The 13,661-nt window shown below is 37.7% G+C and overlaps 1 protein-coding gene across 3 annotated transcripts in view; it reads left to right on the forward strand.

Moving 5' to 3' along the window:
• The window catches only part of qtrt2 (queuine tRNA-ribosyltransferase accessory subunit 2), a 31,100-nt gene extending 20,959 nt beyond the window's left edge, over window positions 1-10,141 (forward strand). For all 3 annotated transcript variants that reach the window (XM_051927159.1, XM_028800473.2, XM_051927160.1), the window contains exons 6-9: window positions 1,220-1,419; window positions 5,989-6,140; window positions 9,198-9,303; window positions 9,714-10,141. In XM_051927159.1, coding sequence (XP_051783119.1) covers window positions 1,220-1,419; window positions 5,989-6,140; window positions 9,198-9,303; window positions 9,714-9,963 — 708 coding nt within the window. In that variant the 3' untranslated portion in view covers window positions 9,964-10,141. The remainder of the gene's footprint in view (window positions 1-1,219; window positions 1,420-5,988; window positions 6,141-9,197; window positions 9,304-9,713) is intronic.
• The last annotated feature ends 3,520 nt before the right edge of the window (window positions 10,142-13,661 follow it).

Consider the following 13,661-nt stretch of genomic DNA (forward strand, 5'->3'; position numbering starts at 1 on the left):
GAATTGTAGTACTTTCTAAATGTGTGTTATATTTTTATGGTCATTGATTTTATCTCTCTGTGTTGGTAATAACTGTTGTTGCTTTGCAGACTTCCTGTTTGTGGATTTGTTAGGCTAAGATCTTATTTGCCTTTGCGTATTCAAGATCTGTTCTGGTAATTTCGCTGTTGAACTTGGACGCCTTCTTGGTTTCCAATTTATTTGTGTGAGAAAGATATGTAATGATCTGACCTCATAAAATGCCTTCAGAGTTTCCCAGTGTATTCCTGCAGAGACCACTGAGGATGCATTTGTCTCAAGAAAATAATCAGTTTGCTTGGATATGAGTTTTGTACAGTTTACATCAGCTAATGATGGGGGTTCAGATGCCAACTACAAGTTGATTGTGTTAGGCATAGTGATTTAAGCTCCATGATCGGAGATAACAATAGTATTCTATTTTCAAGATTTGATAATGGGCAAAATAATCAGTTCTTGAGTAACAGTGATGTACTGATGAGAAGAAGGAATATGCTCTTATGTTTGGATTTAAAAACCTCCAATGGTCTGATGAAGTTATTATTTATTACAAACTGTGAAATTATTTTGCAGTATTAGATGTTATTGCCACTGTAGCTCAAGACCTATCCAAGTCTAGATTTAAAACAAATTTTAAGTCACTGTTCACATTAGGAATACATGCAAATTCTTATTGGTTGAAATCTCTCTCATCCACTCTTCACAGTCTAGCAGAACTCTAGGACCTTCTTGTTTCCTTTTTTGAGCATGTCCTGGGTCTCCAGTTTCCTGTTCCTATTGAGGGAGGTGTACTGGTCCTTGCACTTCCAGTTCTTAAAGATAATTCAATTATGCTTTCAAGTACACTATTCATCACATCCCTCAAGTGTGTTCAGTATGATTAAGCAATATGTAGATTGTGACAATATTTAATTAAAATGCTTATTTCAATTAGTTGAAAATATTTTTGGAGAGGTGGTGTGGTTATCTTGGTTCTTTCTGTATATAAACAAAAGGGGACAGTTTATTGTCCATTTTTTGTTTCCTGATCCCTTTCTAGGTGTTATTCCCACTATTTATATGTAATAAACGTCCATCCTTGTAATGCCTGATTAAATCTTGCTTGCAATATTTAAAATAACTGCTGTGGTGAAAACTTGTACCATTTTTCTTCTCTTTTTTTTTCTTTTCTTTTCTTTTCTTGGTGGGCACTCCCATATAGAACCTTAAAAACTCCCAGGTATTTGGAGTGGTAGAAGGGGCTGATGTTCTGGAGGAGAGAGTGCGATCAGCACAGGAAACAGCCAAGCGCCCAGTTGCAGGCTTTGTTCTTGATGGCTTTCAAAACCATACCATGTCCAAAGAGCTCCAGTCAAAACTGATTTCAGCAATTATGGCAGAACTACCAGATGACAAACCCAGGTAAAAGTCTCTTTGATTTGTATTTAATATATTGAGAACAGTAAATGTCTCTTTTTTAGATTTCTACTTCTATCACATTTTTTTGGTTTTGAGTCATGCTATTTTTAACTTCACTATGCCAATATCTAAACAGTCATGGATTTTGAAAGATGAGCTTATGATTTATAAATGAAATGTCTGCAGGGAGCATAAACATCTGACTTAATCCTGAAATTGTAGATGCAGTACAGTCAATACAGATTTAAATGGTGATGATAAGAGAAATTTAAAAAAAAATTGGAAATCCTAATACATAAGTATAGTGGAAATGTCATGCCTCATAAAATATCAAATTTATCCTTACTAAAGCCATAGTCATATTCTGAGAGAAAATACACAGTCATTCTTATGTATTTATTCTTGCTTAATGTACCATTTTGCTTCTGTGCAATATGTCTGGCAGTGCTGTAACTAATGAAAGTTAAATTGTATCATACTGTACCTAAATCACAATGTTTAACATTTAATTAAAACTAGTGGTGTTACCTGGCTTCACCCAGGAAGTTTCATAAGACAATGGAGCGTAAGTTATTGTGCCGTCAGTTAATTGGATGTATCAGAAGTACAGTGTGACTAAGTGCTTTTGTTTTTAGTGTGTTCCCCCATAGTGTTAATATTTCAAATACTCTATTGACACAGTGTGACCATTAGCACATCACTTCACCTACCTATGCTCCAATAGGAAAACCAAAAGAAATGTAACCAGTTGTATCTCAGATGTTATAATTTGCTTTTGATAAAGGCATCTGTCCAATAATAATAAAAACAAAAAAATTAATTATTAGGTCACTGGAGTTGCTAACCCTGGAACATGCTATACACTGTTGTACATGAGTATAATATTCCTGCATTAGGCAGCAGTGCTACCACTCCGCCACCGTGTCACCCCCATGTGTGTAATTATGAACAGTATTCATTATTTAAACGAAATTAACGATTTGTTTATAAAATGTAACATATATACTTTAATGCATTTCATCATGAAGGTGATATCAAGTATAAATGTAAGGATTCTAAATGTGCAGAGAGTTGGAATATCATACATTTAAAGTGTTCTGTATGGTGATCTATTGCTGTTTGCCGCTGCTGTCAGGTCAGGAGGAAGCCCCAGAAAAAAAAGACTGCACAGAAGATGGCATGTGAGACTTTTAAAATGTATTGTGTCATTACGATCAGGAATATGCGACGCTTGAATATAAAAGCACCACAAATGCATTTGTATGTCGACATTTTGCTTCACCACATCGAACCATTCATCAAACATCGAAGCAGGCACATTGATCCCGTAGGATCCTCAAAGCAGCTTTCTGTTACATGTTGATAGTAAACAGAGACTCTGACGTCGCATTCCAACTTTTAGCACACTGCGCCCCTCGACTTTTTGCTGGTACTGCAACTCGCACAGGCGTCTTGTTAATTTCTGAGGACCAGCTCAGAGGACACGTCAAATGAATGCTGGGAACATGTGGCAGCCATGATGCATGCGTGTACGCGTTCTGATCATGAAGTATAAACGAGCCCTTAAGACAACACTAAAAAACAGAACTTACTAAATATTTTGCTTTGCATTTTCCTGAAGATTTACCGATCTTTCTTTTTTATTCACAACACAATCATGTCTTTTTCCTCACCTGAATGCTGTCTTCACTTTAGTATTCTTTCCCCCCCCTTTGGCTAATGGTGGTGTTCACATGTTTCGTCAGTCACTTCTGCTGTGTCCTTCATTTGCATAAAGCACATTCTCAGTGCAGTGAAGCACACTGTAGTTAGCATTGTTTTAATGAATATGCACGTTGGGGTCATTGTGAATTCCTCCTTCGCCCATTGTGTATGAGAGGACCTGGCCATGGACTGGTAGCCTGTCCAGAGCTGCTTGGAATGGATTCAATGGATTTGAGTATATAGTGTCATTTTGCTTCATTTTTTACACATGGAAAATTTTCTTAAACATAATATTTAAAACTGTTTAATTTCAAGTGTGTGTTTGGTGTTATGGCAAAGTAAATTTGCTTCTTATTATGTGAAGTTTCTCAGTACTTTTAATTTATAATGCACCAGTGCATGACTGTCATTTGTTTACTCAACTGTTTTATTTATATTTTCAAAATCCTTACAGCTCTTCACTCATCTCATTGTCCCTTCTACCAGGCATCATGATCTTTCTGAATGAAACACTTAAGACTTCCAACATAAATATCAATGTGATTCAGAACAATGCTAATTTTAATCACTACAGGTCTGCTTTGGTAGACACCTATCATTTAGGCTGGTGACATGCGCCAAACTGTTCCAGCAGATTTGTCAATGCATTACTGTAGTATATTTTGTTATAGATTTGAAAATGTGAACCTGTTTCACTGCAGTGACATCATTGCTTCTGTAGATAATAGGAGTTATTGGTGCCATAGGTAAAAGTGCTGTTCCTCACTGGTGTTACCTGATAGATCACTGGTATATCAACAACACTGAAGAGCTGTAAACATATGAAACAGAATTTAACACTTGAGGATTTTAGGTGAGCTTTGAAAGATGGCAAAGAGAAAACAGGTTTTGGTTACATTTGACCAGATTGAAGAGATATTTAGACAAGGCGTGTCCAGATAAACTAATGCATGGCCCTCCAGCAACTATCCACTGTCACTTGCTTCGTTCTTTTAGTTAAGCTACTTATAGATAGAGAGAAATCAATAGACAGATTTTTATTTTTCAGCCATAATATAAAAATGCAATGAACTTACTATTTACTTAGCCTACAGGAAAATAATCACTGTGTAATAAACATAAAAATTGAGAATGTCCTATTAGTTATTCACTTAAAACATTGTCTTGCACTGATTATGACTTTCATAACACAGTATAAGGATAGTTCTCTTTCAGAAATTGGCCATAGAAACCATGGTACTTGAAGCTAAAGATATGCGCTTGTTGCATGTTTGACATTCTTATTGATTGTTACACAGGCCATCAGTGTCCTCTGTGTACAGGTGTACTAATTAATTCAATGCTTTATTTATGTAACAATTATATTTTTTATAACCTACTTTTCTTCAGTCTAGCATGTTTCTCTCATCCAGTCCTCTAATTTATTGACATCTGACCAGACACCTTCAGACTTATGTATGTTCAGTGACTTGCACTGCAGATTTGTATATTTGTTCCCAGGAGGTTAGATAAACTGGCATTTCACAACATTCTAAAGAAAAAAAAGTTTTTTTTTTCTTTTTTAAAATTTTGCAGATTACTCAGCTGGCATTTCTTTTATAGTTATCTCAAAACATTTTTGTGTGTGTGAGGCCAACCCTGTTGGGGCCCGTGGCCACTGCCAGGGGGCACATGGACATTTTCAGGGCCCTATTTGGCTGCACTTCCGCCACACCCAGAAATGCAGCTTGAAGAAGCTCGTTGGGCACATGGAGTCCTTCCGGGTGCCCTCTAAAAAGGGGCCAGTCCAAAGCCTGAGGAGGAGTGGAGGGAGAAGGACTGGCGGCAAGAAGGGACTGTATTGGGCTGTGAGCCTTGTATCTTGGCGTGTGGTCATTTGTGCACTGTACTGTGGGGAGCAGGGTGAAATGCTCCCCAATTGTAAATAAACGCATGTAGTGCGGCAAACCGTCTTCTGCCTCTGTCTGGGTTGGTTTTAATAATGGCAGGCGCCCCTTAAATACGTATTGTGGCCCATCCCGGCACAGCAGCACCAATCCACACACACATTGCTTCCATGCTCATGACCTGTGGCCTTACAGCAAGCCAAGGGGACTGGCGTCTGTTGCTCCGGGGGAGAAACTGTCCTCAAAATATTCTCTCCCCTGGTCCTTCCACACCTGCGGTGGGTTGGCACCCTGCCCAGGATTGGTTCCTGCCTTGTGCCCTGTGTTGGCTGGGATTGGCTCCAGCAGACCCCCCGTGACCCTGTGTTTGGATTCAGCGGGTTAGAAAATGGATGGATGGATCGTCCTTCCACACTCGTGCATCTTGGCTGGGTAAAACACACCCATATCACCCATCAGCCCATAAATGGTGTTGTGTTAAGATGCTATTGAGAAGGATTTATACCCATTGTAATATTAAGGAAACGAAAAAGAACGAAAGAAGTTACCTTTTCCACCTGTTCACATCAAATGGCTATCCCATGATGTTTATCAAACAATGCTTTCATAGGCGATGTAACAGACCTCAGCAAATAACCAACTCCCACCAGATCTCACTTCATACTTACCACACCTTTACCTGACACAGTGCACATCCTCTCCAAATCTAAGAGAAGTGTTTTTCAATATTTGTGGCCTTGGGGGCCCAATTTTAACATTTTAAGTTCTTTGACAACCTACATTTGAGAAACTGATTACACTCATTTTTATTTTAGTACATATCCTTGTTTTTGAAGAAACCAACATGCTGTCCACCTGCATATTGCCATTAAGTTCACAATACCATCAGCATTATGATTAGCATTAAGCACTTTCTGAAGTAAAAAAAACAAATAGGTAGCAGTCATGATACATTTTATTAACTAGTTTATTATCGTTTAAGGCTCATTCAGGGAATTGGCAGACCAGATGACGTGCTGGACTGTGTGGAAGCAGGAGTGGACCTTTTTGAAAGCTTCTTTCCGTATCAGGTGACGGAACGTGGATGTGCCCTGTCCTTTAACTACAGCTATCAGATTGACCCAGAGACAGAAGGTAGCCATTTAAAAAAAAGGTGTTCATTAGTATTATTTGCTAAAATTAATCGACAAAAGTATTTTTCCAAAATTCTTTTGACAGATATCACAGGAGGTTTGCATAAATTTATGGATGATTCCACAAGTAGATTGTTTGTATTATTGTCAATGAGATGAAAACTTGTACATCAGAAGATGTAGTTTTATTAAATTGATGAGAATGATTTTTATCTCAACTTAGAGGATTTGTTTTTTATTCATGTTTTTGAATTTATTTCATTGTGATATGGTGAAAATAACCTGCCTCATGTCCTATTTGTTTATTATCTATGCAGATCTATTTCATTCTAAAAACAATACAAGGAAAAAAAATACAAATTTTTGCCATTACATTTGTGTAATAGGTAATTCCACTTCAATTTAAGAAATGGCCTTTTGATCAACATTTTTAAATTTTGACTTGCCATATGAATTACACTTAACCTCCAGGGCTCTGGAAGTTATCAGTATAAATAATAATTTAGAGCATTTTCTTATTGAGCTGTAACTATTTTTCCTATAAAACCGACATGGCTCAGCTATAGATCTTTGGAAATCTTAGTGTTGAAGTTCATCTTGCAAACTTCATTTGTTACTCCTTTTGGCTATTAAAAAACAATGAAAGGCTTTGTTTTATTGCAGTGGGATCCTACAGTGACTCTGTTCTCACTTTCAGACTCTTTATTATGTAGACCTGAACAGAGTGTCCCAAATATAGCCTCTGTAGGTTTACTGTTACCAGCCTCATCACTGTCCGGGTTGACTCCTACTGTAGCTAAATACTTTCCCCTTTATGTTATACTTATAACTCGGGCAACAACCCAGAGACTAAGTGATGGTTCCTAAATATACCCAAAAAGAAGTAAATGAGTGTACCAGCATAATACCAGTACACCTGAATATGTAGAGGTTCATCTTGTTAGGAGTTAAATATTCAATATGCTTAGACAACCATGTGGCTCTTTGTCTTAGCTGGCTGGTGTCTGGTTTGGTATGGGCTCTGGATGGATGGAATGGCAGAGACACTTTCATGGGCTGCTTTGTTAGCCTGAATTTATGTGGGTCTTTTGCTTCCTTGGTGTACCTCTTGGACCAGTGGGAATTGTAGTTTAGTTACCCCTCACCAAGCTTTTTCATTTTAGAATCATACATACATTTGCTTGTACTTTAATATGAGATTTAAAACAAAAATTCGGACATGAGCGTCAATAGGCTGTTCGCCCTAGAAACCAAGTTACCTGAACTATTCTGTATCATTTCAGTAATTATTTACTGCTCTGATGCTGATCTTTCTGATCATTAAATAGATAATTACGATAGCAATTGACGAATAGCAAGAAGAATTCATAATTAATTTCAGAATTACGGTATTTGAGGGGTCCTTTAAAGTGTGTCTTTCTCTTGACGATTTGGCTCAAAAACTAATCAGCACATCATCCTCTCATAACAGACTTAAGTTTTGAGTTATTTTTCCTTCCAGCCATTTTAGCTCTAGACCATCCTTAAGAAACTGTGATACTCAGTCACACAGCCAGACATACGCCCATCATCGAGATATTGATATTTTCAGTATTAAAATGTTGAGATCTATGGAAAACTGGAAATTGAAATTTTGATGAATCTAAAGCTTTCACTCCTCCCCCACAGACATTAGGTTATGGTGGGGTAGGGTGCAAAGCAAAAAAGGTAAAGACAACTGAATTTTACAGTTAAAGATAAATACATAGGGGGTATCTCCAGTTGTTTAAAAGCGATGATGTCATAGATTTGGCCTAATTCAATTGGCCACAGTTCTTCTCAAAGGCCTTCTTTCATTTCATAAGCATATTCTGATATCTACAACTACAGAAACTGAATTTAAATAAGTTAATCTGGTGTTGTGACCATTGGGTCTTAAGGTTTCTAATGATTCAGACATTTCTTTATGGTCAGGAGTAACAGCATAATAAAGAAATAGTATATCAGAGTTTTCAGCATAATAAAGAAATAGTATATTAAAAGAAAACTCTACCAAAGAATTAAATGTTTGAATCGAAGACCGTTCTGTGCCCTCATTCATCGTTAAAGTGTTCATCTTCAATTTTAAAGCTTGATCCAATTTAAAAAGAGCCTCACATTCATGCACTACTCATTTTCCAGAAATATTTATTTAACAATATTTTAACAAAAAATGCATGTGTTTTGGATGTTCTCAGCAAACAATGGGATAACTTGCGTGTGGATTTTTTTTTTTTATTGATGTTTTAATATTGTTTGCTGCTATTCTGTTTGCCCCCATTGAAGGCCATTGTAGCAGAAACTGTTCTCCAAGAAAACATGAGATTTAAAGTTTCTCTTAGTCATTATTATACACAACATAACATTTAAAAATTGTATCATTTTTGTGTGGAGCTTTCATTTAAGTAGTACAGCAGGATATTAGGAAGCAAAAAGAAATTGAACTGGTTCGGTAACAATTTATGGTGACTTCCAAACCTTTATTTTTGAGCAAATCAGAAATAAACATAAATGCAATATGAACTGCTAATCAGAGATGACTATTGGGGTGTTCTAGACTAGTGTTTCTTAAATATGGGTTGCATGACATTTCCAATTGTGTCATGATGAGTTGTGAATGATAAAGGGTCGCAAATGGTTTGCAGAAAGCCTTGTGTGATGGTTCACTGCTTACATGGCTATAACAAATCCCCAGATGCCGGCCAGCATGCTGTTCATTACAGTACCTTACTTTCCAATTAATAAAATATATTATTTGAATATTGTAAATAATGCTGCAAAAGTATACTTTTCTGTCAATCTTTGTATTAATATCATCTTGCATTATTCATATGTTCCAGGGTTAAATTTATTATGTTTCATGTACATTTGGTAAGGTTATTTTCCCCGAAAGAATGTAATTACTTTATGTGCAGAAAATTGGGAATTTAACATGATTGTCTTGTAATATATCAACAAAGATTACATTGTTGGAGCAGTGTTATCAGCCTCTAGGTCTAAGATGCTTATTGGCTCTCATTTGTTTACTCTATTTATTTAGTGCTGATAAAAAACAATATTGTAAATGATGAAGTTGCTGGAGAAAGCTGTACTGAGGTGTTAGAAGGGCAGATGACGTCTTTTGAAATGGATCTGAAAGATAAAAGGTAAGTACTGTGAAAAATACATCTCATCCTACAAGATGCTTGAAAGATGATGACAGGGACTGGAGGATTGAAATATCATTCATTCACTATCACTCACCTTCCATCTGCTTTTTTTATGGTGAGGGTTGCAGTGTATTCATCTCAAGATGAATAGAACTGGCCACATTATACCAACAGTCTCCAGCTCCACCTGGGAAATACCTAGTTGTTTTCAGATCAGCTGAGGGAGAATCCTCGGGTAATGGGAATGGAATGTACAAGTCTTGGTTTTATGTTTTTAGCCATTACTGTATGTAGTGTTCAATACTTTGTGTAATAAAGTGCATGCTGTAAGCCATAATTCAGATGCCCTTCATAGACATTGACTATTAGGCTGTACCAAATCTTAGATGCTTGTTTTGGTTTCACAGGTACTGTGATGATTTCAGTCCCCTGCTACATGACTGCTCCTGCTACTGTTGCAGAAACCACACCCGTGCTTACATTCATCACCTTCTGATAACCAATGAACTTCTCTCTGGGGTTCTTCTCATGATTCATAATTTTCACCACTACTTTGGATTCTTTCGCTCTTTGCGCCAGGCATTGCAAGATGGACACCTGGATAAACTGAAGCAACACCTTGTTGGACAGAGGTGCCTGGATCCCCAGAAAACATGAATAGAGTGCTGGTCTATAAAGACGTAACAGATTTTTAACCAGACCTAGTTTTCCAGTTTCACACTTGATGATGCAGTGTCTTTCTGTATAGAATGGGCTTTTCCAATACTAGCATTGTTATTTTCAAATTAGAGGTAACGTAAGAGTTTATGTAAGTTAAAAAATATTTTTAACCATTTTATTCATCTTGGTTTTGTTGGTTAAACCCACCATTTCTATTTCTGATCACTAAATCTTTTTCTTTCTTTTGATGTTATATGCCAAACTGTGTGGGAAATGCTAATGTTTGTGTTTTTTTATACTTTACTTGAAGGTATTCCATGCAGTTTAATTAAAAACTTATCCAGGGAGGCATCCTTTTTATTATCGAAAAAGACTTTCAAATCTAGATATGCCTGTTTCATAGCAACGTTGGATATAATGGTTTGGAATTCTACTGCTCTGCACCAGAAATGTTTCACAAATGTGTTACTCCTTTTACAGACTGTTATTGAGTGTTTAATGTACATTTGGGTTTGTTTTCTTCAGCTGTTCAATTGTTTTTTTTTTTTGTTATATTTTAACATTGCATTTCCTTATCAACTCCCATCAACAGATGATCTCTCTAACTTTTTAATGACACAAAAAGGAAGTGGGAAAAGATGTTTTTGTACAAAAAGAGGTTTTGTACATCTCTTGACAACATGGCCAAACTGGCTAAATGCGTCATTTACATGGAAACAGACAAATTTGAAAGCTATCTTATGCAACACAGTTTTTTAAATAATTATTTACATATTATATATGTGTTTACTGTATATTAAACTTAGCATCTTTTATATTTGACCAACACAGTGATTTGCCTGCTGCTTTGACATTTCAAAATCCACTCTTTTGTATGCATTAGAAAAATGTAGCCATGGCCATTAGTGCTAACTTCTCTGTCCCATCTCTTCCGTGGTCAGTCAGTAGGATGATGACAGAAGGCAGCAAAAGCAGTCCCAGGCAAAACTGTCTTTATCTTATTAGGACCTACTGCTTGATAGATGGCTTATTATAGAATTATAAGAGTTTAATCTTACTTGTCGAATATTTGACAGCTTTCATACTTGCTGTCCCTGAAGGCCTCTAGTTCAGTGGTAGGATTAAATCAGAAAAAGGCCATGAGTTGCAAACTGTTGCAGTGCAAGGGACTGTTAGATTTATGACACTATGTATGTAAAGCTGGCCAGTATCACCGATCAGTTTAATTTTGAATTTTAATTTTCCTTGTGCAGTTAAGGACTACTAAGGTGTTACTGGTCATTTTAGAGAAAATATCATTTTATGCAATGGTGTTTGTAAAATGACAAATCTGGCTGGTAGTTTTTAGATAATCATTTTTCATTTGGTCTTCTCCAGGCATTTTCAGACTAGATGACTTTTGAGATTCCAGAATGACAGACTCACCATTTCACTGTTTTTTAAAACATGATCATGAGAAGGAGCCCTGCACTTTTCAAGGATCCAAATAATTCATGGGTTCATAATTCCAGATAGCTGTTCTGACTAGGGATGTTAAAGTCCAAGAAATTTTGCTAAATGTTTTTTTTTTATAAAGAAATCAGAAATGGATATATATTTATAGGGAAATGAAAACTTAGTGCCAATTTACCGCAGCTGAAAGTGTTTTTGCTGAGCTCTGGAAGATCTGTGGACTACACCATGACTGTAAAATGTCTGCTGTTTTATGCTTATGTAGGTGGCTGGTGCTGAAATGTTGGGAGTGGGGTTTCAGATGAGCAGCTGTGGTAATGTGCCTTACTGGCATTACCTAGAATTAAAATTTGTCAAGTGTCCTCTGCAGTGTTGAGAGGCATTTGTTTGTAATAAAAAGTTAAAGTTTAGAGAAAGGAAACTTGCCTTTTCCTTTTGTATAGAATGCAGATGGACGTCTTCTCTGACCTTATTAGCGCCTTTTGGAGAGTGTCGCGGTAGGTCTCGTGTAGTATGGAGAGACAGCCATGCCATTAACCGGCCGGGATGGCATTAACGGTTTTCCACTCTCGCGTGTGCCTCCTGCGACCACATAACTCTAAAAGTGTAAAAGAAAGGGTGAAACATCATAATATTAGTTTACCGCGGTTTAGAAAAGGGATCCCATGTGTGTAGTTGTCTGGGCAGTAGCTCAGGGGAAGGACGTGAAAAGTTAAGAGTGCTTACTGTAACTTAAGGCAGGAGCGCAGTTGCGTCTCAAAAGCCAGCACAGCTATGCGCGCGCGCGCCGACTGCTCGATTTAATATAGCATTTTTGCAGGGCAAGAGACGCCACTTCTTGCCGACGAGTTCTCGTCGTCGCGTGGTTGTAGAGGGATGACAATGGACAGTTTTTAATTGGTCGGTACAAGGGCGCCGAATATAAAAGGAACGCATTGCCCCAGAGCATGGTGCTTTTCTGATTAGACCCTCTAGGAGAAAGGTACTCGGTAGGACAGTTCGGATTAACCAAACATTACGGCTTGTGCATTGTTATTGTAAATATTTGTTTTTGTAAAAATATCTCTGGAACACTTTTTGGTGGAGGTATTTATTTGGGTTATGGGTTTTGGTGCACTGTTTATTTTTGTATATAGTCACTATTTTTGAACATCATTTATTTACTGTTTTTGTGTGTCTTTTGCAGTATTGAACTGTGTTTTAATATATAAATTCCGCAGGACATTATTTTTGTTAAGTGCACCTGTAAATAAAACTTCACTTTATTTTTTTAAAACCCAACCCTTTTTGTGTCCGTGTCTCCCTGTCTTCCATTATCATCCTGGTCACGCTCGGTCCCATTTACTAGACATCCAGAGTGTAGGCTGGTGTTTTTGAATCCCACTACTCGGGGTGTCACAGCAGCGTGCTTTATCCTGTTTGCTACTAGAATGCCTTTCTGTTTCCCTCTCTTTGTGGTACATCCATCCATCCATCCATTTCCCAACCCGCTGAATCCGAACACAGGGTCACGGGGGGTCTGCTGGAGCCAATCCCAGCTAACACAGGGCACAAGGCAGGGACCAATCCCGGGCAGGGCGCCAACCCACCGCAGGACACACACAAACACACCCACACACCAAGCACACACTAGGGCCAATTTAGAATCGCCAATCCACCTAACCTGCATGTCTTTGGAATGTGGGAGGAAACCGGAGCGCCCGGAGGAAACCCACGCAGACACGGGGAGAACATGCAAACTCCACGCAGGTAGGACCCGGGAATCGAACCCAGGTCCCCAGATCTCCCAACTGTGAGGCAGCAGCGCTACCCACTGCGCCACCGTGCCGCCCTCTTTGTGGTACAGCAGATGCAAAATGGGTTATAGAACAGCTGATTCTACCTGTTTCCTTTTTTTTTTTTATACTGCATAAAGTCAAAGACTAATTTGAACAGCAGACAGGGTGAAATTTGTTCAACTAGATAAGAGAGTACAACTTTTATTTGTTGCCTCATATATGAGCCCACCTGCCTTACAACAAACACCACGAAGTAACTGACCTGTATAAGGAAGGACTACACTTCCAAAAGCTGATCATTCCTTTTCTGAAGAATTTCTTCATACTCTGAAATGGTGGGGTGTAAAATGGCAGTGACTGCAATCACATTAAGTCACCACAAAATGAAACTGTAAATTCGTATTAATCTATAAAATAAAACTAAAGTGCTAAACGACAAAAAACACTGAAGGGATTATAGTAAAA

Source organism: Erpetoichthys calabaricus, chromosome 4 (assembly GCF_900747795.2).
Source record: "Erpetoichthys calabaricus chromosome 4, fErpCal1.3, whole genome shotgun sequence".
NCBI lineage: Eukaryota > Metazoa > Chordata > Cladistia > Polypteriformes > Polypteridae > Erpetoichthys > Erpetoichthys calabaricus.